Source organism: Talaromyces stipitatus, genomic scaffold (genome assembly GCF_000003125.1).
Source record: "Talaromyces stipitatus ATCC 10500 scf_1105507295515 genomic scaffold, whole genome shotgun sequence".
NCBI lineage: Eukaryota > Fungi > Ascomycota > Eurotiomycetes > Eurotiales > Trichocomaceae > Talaromyces > Talaromyces stipitatus.
Window position 1 is genome coordinate 2,320,307 of NW_002990118.1, and position 7,864 is coordinate 2,328,170.

The 7,864-nt window shown below is 45.1% G+C and overlaps 5 protein-coding genes across 5 annotated transcripts; 2 read left to right on the forward strand and 3 right to left on the reverse strand.

Annotated features, from left to right (window-relative positions):
• Window positions 1–1,512: 1,512 nt before the first annotated feature.
• TSTA_048980 (uncharacterized protein) lies at window positions 1,513–2,095 on the reverse strand (the record flags this gene model as incomplete). Its single annotated transcript, XM_002485366.1, has 2 exons — window positions 1,513–1,985; window positions 2,020–2,095. The coding sequence occupies 2 exons, from the start codon at window positions 2,093–2,095 to the stop codon at window positions 1,513–1,515; spliced, it is 549 nt and encodes a 182-aa protein (XP_002485411.1).
• Window positions 2,096–3,172: 1,077 nt separating this feature from the next.
• Window positions 3,173–3,981, reverse strand: TSTA_048990 (uncharacterized protein; the record flags this gene model as incomplete). The annotated part of the gene is made up of 2 exons (XM_002485367.1): window positions 3,250–3,981; window positions 3,173–3,199 (listed from the first exon to the last, which is right to left on the reverse strand). Exons 1-2 carry the CDS (start codon window positions 3,820–3,822, stop codon window positions 3,173–3,175), a joined length of 600 nt encoding a protein of 199 aa, XP_002485412.1. The 5' UTR covers window positions 3,823–3,981.
• A 640-nt stretch (window positions 3,982–4,621) lies between these two features.
• Window positions 4,622–5,609, forward strand: TSTA_049000 (uncharacterized protein). The gene is made up of 2 exons (XM_002485368.1): window positions 4,622–4,980; window positions 5,035–5,609. The coding sequence occupies exons 1-2, from the start codon at window positions 4,713–4,715 to the stop codon at window positions 5,484–5,486; spliced, it is 720 nt and encodes a 239-aa protein (XP_002485413.1). The 5' UTR covers window positions 4,622–4,712; the 3' UTR covers window positions 5,487–5,609.
• Window positions 5,610–5,769: 160 nt separating this feature from the next.
• Window positions 5,770–6,372, reverse strand: TSTA_049010 (uncharacterized protein; the record flags this gene model as incomplete). The annotated part of the gene is made up of 2 exons (XM_002485369.1): window positions 5,770–5,913; window positions 5,962–6,372. The coding sequence occupies 2 exons, from the start codon at window positions 6,370–6,372 to the stop codon at window positions 5,770–5,772; spliced, it is 555 nt and encodes a 184-aa protein (XP_002485414.1).
• A 962-nt stretch (window positions 6,373–7,334) lies between these two features.
• TSTA_049020 (uncharacterized protein) lies at window positions 7,335–7,818 on the forward strand (the record flags this gene model as incomplete). The annotated part of the gene is made up of 2 exons (XM_002485370.1): window positions 7,335–7,475; window positions 7,531–7,818. 2 exons carry the CDS (start codon window positions 7,335–7,337, stop codon window positions 7,816–7,818), a joined length of 429 nt encoding a protein of 142 aa, XP_002485415.1.
• Between the last annotated feature and the right edge of the window lie 46 nt (window positions 7,819–7,864).

Sequence of the window (7,864 nt, forward strand, 5' to 3'; positions counted from 1 at the left end):
TGTATCGATACAACACCCCTAAAACCCCCTAGAGCCCCCTAGAGTTCAACCCATCCAGACATATTACTCTGCTGAGGTGGAGTTGGTGTATGCGGATAAGAAAGAAAGAAGTTGTCCAGTAACCACAAAGTCGATGGAAAAGAATAGTCAAAAGGAATAGTAAAGATCGAATTACCCCGAATTTGACATGGAGAGGACAATGGTTTATCGTTAGATTCAATGTCTTGGCATATTGAAGAAACAATTCTGGAATGGCTTGTTCCAGCGAGCACATCCTCCGAATTGGAGTTACTAAGAGATGCCATCGTGAGAAGACCTATGGATCTAGGTATTGTCCACGGCAGTTATAGTCGAATAGCAACGGCCCTCCAAGAGAAGATCCTCGTGTGCCGAGAATTTATTAGCATTTTGAATAATCATAGCATGGTTTATATATTTTACATTCGGCACCAAGCGAAAAACGTGGTTCGAATTATAATATCTTGCAACATGCATTCACGAGGTAAATAGAGCAAGGAGACTGCAGGTGAGTGCTTTGACTTCGGGTTAGATCCGTGAATACATCTGGCCTCACCGAATCATATTTCTAGTTGAGCGTGGGTTGTTCGTGAGGAGATATCTGGGCGACTTCTGGCCTGATTGAATCATATCTCAATTTAGGGATCCACTTAGGCTTACATCGGAGGGCAACTTTTGCAGTGTGATCATGACAAGGATTATTGGCAATTTTAGGGGGTTTTAGGGGGTTTTAAGGGGATAATCACATACATGGGCCCTCAATCAAGGTAGACGGAGCTGCAAGCACAGCATGGATGAACGTTGAAAGTTCTCCAACGCACCATCAAGTTGTGTCGTCTGGACTATCCAGTAGAGAGTCAACCACAGAGACAAGTAGTATTGTCACAACAACGGGTGCCGATACCTTTATGATAAGAGTAGAGCTATCAATGCCAAGTATGCTCCATCTTTTACAGCCAACAAGCCACTCGGCCCTATTTTTGACTCTTGCTAACACGACCATTATCTTAGACGACGCGAATTCAATACTTTTGAATGTAACTGGAGAGGTTGCACATATCCCGGAACATTCTCACGCGATGCAGAGCTCTGGAGACATATCAAATCCAAACACGTCTCTCCAAATGCATTCAAATGCCCTATTAAGCAATGTGGTCGATTGTTTGGTCGCAGCGACAAACTTCAGGGACACATGCAATCTTACCATAAGATCGAGGAGCGTTGACTTCCACAACAACCTGGAACTTGAAGGGCTTGTATGATCCCGGGGTTTCCCTCTCTGCTGATCGAAGGGCCGTGGATGTGGATGGAACACCAAATAACACCTCATGTGTTTTTATGAAGATGTTCTAAGCAGATATTGTGTATATTTTTTTTCTTTCTTTTTAGCTATGAGTCTGTTTCCGACGAAGGCAACCATTGAGTCCAGGCCGATAGTAGGGGTCTGAAGTATCTATTATTCTGACACGAGGGGTATCAAAATACTGATCAATATCAAATATAACAGGTAATGATGGATTCAGGTTCTAACCGTTGTAGCATTCGAGATTCGACATTGGTATGAGTAAGATCGGGAGTGATTTGAAGGTGGGTATTTTGATATAAACGATCACGAGTAGCTTGAAGAATTAGATCGCCAGCTTCCTTACCCTCTAACACTTTTAGAATGAGATCTCCTTTAACCTTGGGATCTAGAATCAATGCAGCGTAGTATATCTCAGATTCATCCATAAACGTATAATACTTCATATACTTTTTAGACCCTTTTTCCAGTGCAAAAGCAATATCAGGATCTAATTCCTTGAAGCACCCTTGTGATTCTGAACCTTCAGACAGTAGATCATGAAGTTCAAAATAGACTGGGATAGCAAGACTGATTTGTGGTCTCCGTTTTGACACAAGTAATGTAAGTTCATTGAACTTAGTAAGTATGCGATGAATCTGAAATGGACGTTCCCAACCACTGTCTGTAAAAGAAGGTATATCGGTCTGTAATAATACGAATTGATTGAATTTGAGCTTTAGCCTCGAGGCCATCACCAAGCATCCGGTATGTTGAATTCCAACGATTTTCCATATCGTATTGAATGTATTTTCCAGGAAGACTCAGGTATTCGCAAACTTGCTTCCTTTTTTGTTTCTTTGAGGATGGCGGTTGATCATAAGAGTGAGAATGCGAAGCCTTGCTGATGCTGATTGTGCTTGTATATATTCTCCATTTTGAATTCTATCACAGATAGTGGATACTTCATTTGAAGTGCCAGATTTCAAAACTTGAAGGATATCCTTAACGATTAGATTCAGGATATGAGCTGCCGGCGGATATAGCTATCAAATTCTTTAAACGGCTTGATGATAGGGGAGAAGTAAAAGGAAAATAGAACAAAAAGCCAGACCATCAAGTATTTTAGCATCCTGGGATGCCGAAATCTGGACAGTGCCTGTGACGCTACAACCAATCATGGATTAGGTGGAACCACACAGTGAGGCAGGTCGGTAGAAGTGGCTCGCTATCAGAATACGTCAGTACACTTTGGGAAGGGCTGGTGGTCATTGATGGATTTCAGAACCACTCTAGACCGGTTTCTGCCTACTCAGGGATATGGTGGAACACACATACGACTGTACGTACCCAATCATTGATGAAAGAATCACCTGCGCGGCTGCGCTCCTTCGTCCTCCATCATCCTTATGTATTAGACAGAGCTCATTTCAGCGAAGGAACGGCGCGTATGAGATGCCTGCTTACAGGCTCTACCTGGGCGTATCAGGCGAGGATGGGACATCCTCCAGTCAGAGGTGGACGGCAATATAAGCAGCAGAAGCAGCAGCTGGTCAATTCATACAACTATGTGCTCTCGATGAGGCGGGGAACTAAGAGTCAGAAGATGCAAGTTATGGCAAAGGACATTGTTGACTTGCGGCCTGAATGAAATGATTGCTACTAATTATTCTACCCATCTATGATACATATGATGCAATTGGGTGGATATGACCTGGTCTAAGGCAGAGGCCTACATGAATAGCCACAAACCTGGGTCCGAATGACTTTCTATATCTGCGTGGGCTAGACCAAGCAGCAAAGCCCTACCAATTGACGTGATACCGATACGGTAGGTCCAACCACCGGCACAGATCGCTTCAAAAAACGATTTCAACGCGTATCCAACGTGTTTCCGAACTAATTCTTTTTTTTTTTTTTTTTTTGGGTATTCGATTGATTGATATTACCCCTCTAAAGTGCATAATTTCTAGCTGGCAAAGTGGATGAGCCACAGGCATCTGTGCGATCGAGAGACATAATCGGGCTTTACGCAGTCTGAGCACAGTCAGTTTTGGGCAGTAGACTGCAAGGTCGCGAATGCGTGCAGTATCGATCCTAAACATCAAATCCAGTTCAAGGAATACGGTGTCTTTTGGCCCGAATAGATCAAACAACTGTCCATGCCGTACGCGGAACTTTTGCAAAAGCGGGCACCCACGCGCGATATCGAGAGCTTCTATGTCTTTGAGCTCCCGGAAAAAGACATCAACAACTCGTAGAACCCGGCACTTTGCGATTATTTCGATGACGTCGCCATTTGTGATACCAGAGGCAAGATCTTGGAGGGTGAGGATTTGAAGATTCTCAAACTTCGGAAGTTGCTGCAGCCAATATTCATCTCCCATTCCAAGATACAACGCCTTCAGATTCGGCCATATTTTGTCCAATTTCTCCGCTTTCATCAGCGCGGATCCTGACAAGGAGCCGGGAAGTATCAGCGATAAACCTTTGAGATTATGCTGCTGTTGCAGGCATGCCATGAGCTCTGATATCTCCGTCGAGGTCAGCTTATCTCTGCAGAGTTGCTCAAGATGAAACAATTGCAAGTCACAGTCTCGAATTAAGTGGCAGAGCCTATCATCACTTCGACTTCTCCGGGACCGATATATAGTGAGAGCCTTAAGGTTTGAGAATTTAGTCTACAGAAGTCAGACATAATGTCTTGGAGGCTAATCCTTCTCTCCCAAGGGCAGACCGAACTCACAGCAGGGGTAATTGATCCAGAGGAACTGTTATAGCTAGCCATCAAAAGCTCGCAGTAGGAGTTATCGACTGCTAAAAATTCAATAGTAGGAGGGACAAGAAGGTCAGTGATAAGTGACCAATCTTGATCTATAATCTCGAAGGGAATTGTGAGGCTAACAAGGCCAGTGCCCTGCGGCCGTAGAAGAGATTCAGCATATAGGCGATGGCGTAAGGGTCGAAGTTTCTCGAAACAAGCAAGCCTAGTGGTGTCCGGATGTGCAGCTTCATCAATTGTAGGCGTCTCGGGGGACAGCAAAAGGTGCAACGGATGATGTGACGAAGAAGAAAGGTAAGGCCCGCCGGGTGTCAGCCTGTGAGCATGGGACCGACTCAGCATCGATAACGGCTCAAACATCTATAGTATGAATGCTGGTCGGCGCTTAGCATTGATGAGTTCAGCCAATGGAATGCTATGTTAACAATCGACTTTGTCACGTTACTTAGTTAATGCTCATAGCAGGGAACCATTGGTCCATTATTGACTCACCAATGTCTCAGATCTCTCCGAGAACCGAGTCACTGATAAATAATGCCGCTCAACAGACCACGATATTTACTTCATGCGTTGACAGCGATCTAGCATCAGATCCGCCTTCTAGCTTTATACTCCATCGTCTATTTGACTATGGATCTTCCTCAACCGCAGACTGAAGACGCTGTCTCTTCCAAAAGAATCAACAAAACAGGGAAAAAACAACGCGATCGTGATGAAGAAGCAGCTTACATTATAGACGACTTGAAATCTGGAAACTTCATCCTTCTTCTCCAAGAGACTCCCAAAGTCAAAATGAGCCATTGCCAAGCATGGGGTTGTATGCCACGTAAACGAACCGGGAAGCCAGTTATCAAGTCCCATTATCGTTTCATGCTAAAAGATATCTCAGTGTCCTCAAGTATTGAGAATGATCCTTCTATATATAGAAATTCGCTAACGTGGGTACGTGCAGAGCCAAAAGGTGAATACTATCACGTCACATGTCTTGAGCGTCTCCTGCCTGATTTGTCTGCCCTGGTCCGAGATGGCCACTTGAAGATGGATGGCTATATTTCCGCACCGCTTGACAGCAAAGTGTGCCTCGAATCATCCGTGGAAATGATCGCAGATTGGTTCAAGTATGGGGGCCGTACCTTTGACCTTGGATGCTATGAAAACTTCAAGAAGGACCATCGTGAATGGGAAGAAGATTGGAGTGTACGGTGGATCGACCATCAGCTGGGCCATGGAGAACAGCCAGACAATGCATGCAACTATTGTCAGTCTCTACCAGACCCAGAAGAGCCGAAAAAATCGGATTACTTCCCAGAAGAGCCTTCTGTGATTTTGTTAAGTCAGCTGCTAGCAACTGTGAGCGGACAATCACATATTGATAAATGGTGGCGCTGGAAGAAACAGACATAGAAAAACTCAAATTGACTTATTCACAGTACGAATCACAATGCTATTGGCTAGCCGATCTTTAGGATAGAACTATGCTTCGACCACATTTGGATAAAAGTCTAAACAAAATTGAATCGGCTTCTGGCACTCAGGATAGGGACAAGGATACCCGAACACGTAACCCTTGGACTTAATGTCCTCCAAACAATCGTTACATAGAGTATGGCCACATCCTAGGAAGTTCCAGTTCTCGTTGAATGTTCGATGGCAGAGAGCACACTTCAAAATATTGCGCCGCTTCTGCTCATTGAGTTGTCGCTGTAAATATTGGACTTGAAGCTGTAACAGTTTCTTGTCCTTCTTCCATTGATGTCTCTCCTCGAGTCAATTGTTTGTTCTCCTTTTCTAAAGCCTCGAATGATTCTGTGACTTCCTTTGAAAATCGCTTCTGTTAACTGTTAGCCAATGTAGGAAAACTTAGGCAAGAGTCTCTTACGATTTTAGACCGAAAATCTACCGCATCGGAATCTTCTCTTTTCCGCTTGCGTAGAGGTGGTGCAGAGATCGCGTGTTCCATTGTGTCTTGATAATCTCGATAGGTATAATCAGGGCGATGACCCGTATTTCGACGTCGTGGTCGAGCATGATTATCCTCCTCATCGTCACTTATTTCAATGACTGGTGAAGGGGATCCCGCTGCTTCGCCAACCTCTTCACTAGGTGGCAATCGTTCACTAGGAGACTGTCGCGGAGGTGAATCCTCATCGAAGGGAATGGTGGAGGGGGGAGAATCAAGTATTATCTGTGCCGGACCTTCAGTCGCAAGCTCTTCTTCCGCTTCATGTGTGAAATCTGGGATATGCCAGTCATCAATCTGGACAAGAGCAGGTTGTTGTTGTGTCTCCATTTCGATGGACGTGTCCAGCGTTGGTGAAAGAATTTCGAGAGGACAGAGTCGCCCTGCAGTGGGAAGTCCCTGCTATTTATTCCAATCCTTGATCAATTGGAAAGGGGCTGAGCGATCCAACTCTCGTAATTTTAGGGAAATCAGGTGCATGGAAGTGGAGTGGAGATGAGCGAGCCCGTTATGCGAAACCTGGCCTCGTAACTCCAATCAGATATGAAAGGCACCCACCAATCATGCAGCATCACGGCGTAGTATGACCCTAAAATAGAGCATTCGTCATCGACAAGCCGAGCTTCGATTCGTCCTAATCAAGCACGAGGGTATATCATGCGTGGTGTTGCCAACAGCACCATGGCTCTTCATTGCCAGTCGACGCCAGCAATCCTGAAGCGGAAAATACTCAAATTGAGTGAACGGTAGCTGAACAACCATAATCATCTCAGGTGCTAGAATCAGTTCCTCACATACGGTGTAGATCTGGCATGAAGACTCCGAAATGGAGTTCTTCGGGAGGACACTGCTGGAAAGCTCGCTTCATGTATGATTCGTAGTCATGCACAGGAGCAACCCAGCACCTTTCTGGATACCATTGTGGCTGGTTCCTACATCAATGATTGGGTATGTACAGTCGTGCATGTGGCCGTGGATAGGCAGAATTTGCTTCCAAGTGGTCCTCGAGTTCCTGAATGAGCACCAGCCCACGCTCAAGCGTATTGAGAGAACCTATTAGCAAGCCATCTCTATCGATCTGCCTCACCGTGTGCTTCCGTCTAGTCCATGATTGGTTGTAGGATCGCAGACACGGCTGGGTTTCGGCATCCTAGGATGCCAAACTAGTTGGTGGTCCGAGTATATAATGGCTGCGCTCCGCACTCTTGGTCTGCTTTCCTTTTATTTCTTCGCCATCAAGCTATATTCCAATTTCAGTTCCGTGAAAGTTGATTGTTGACACCCTATAGAAAATGGACTCCGCTTTTTTCACCTCACGAATAGTACTCTTGCTTAGCCCACTGGCTACGACTTCGCTGCGTGATTTCCTTGAGAAGCTCAAAGAGCTTCATGAGGCGCGAAGGACAAGAAAACTTCAGAACATCGAACTAGAGGTATAGTTTCTAGTATCATAGAGTTGAGAAGCGTGCTAATCACAGAGAATTTTAGTTTCGTGAACTCATCCATCAATTCTGTGAAGAAGTCCCGGCAGTTGCTGAAGCCATTGCTGCGATGATTCAAGAAGACATGACAAACAATGAATCGCCAACCCAGCAATTTGTTTCAGACTCGTCTCACCGGTTACCAAAACGCAAGCAGGAACAAGATCCGCCTCATTCACTGAGTCATTCAATCGAGCCCGCTTCAAAGAAGCCGCGACGCATAACGCAATCAAGAGGTTTTCTCGACAATCCAACCCCTTCGATAGAGGGAGAAATGATTCATTTAAGTTTTTGACTTCCGAGGACGAAGACCCATGGTGTGAACAGTATTCAGCTCCCAT

Bases quoted from the DNA above. Each gene is read 5' to 3' on its own strand.
- TSTA_049000 (XM_002485368.1), top strand. From the start codon at position 4,713: ATGGATCTTCCTCAACCGCAGACTGAAGACGCTGTCTCTTCCAAAAGA. The intron at 4,981-5,034 runs GTATTGAGAATG...GGGTACGTGCAG, and splicing joins AGATATCTCAGTGTCCTCAA to AGCCAAAAGGTGAATACTAT.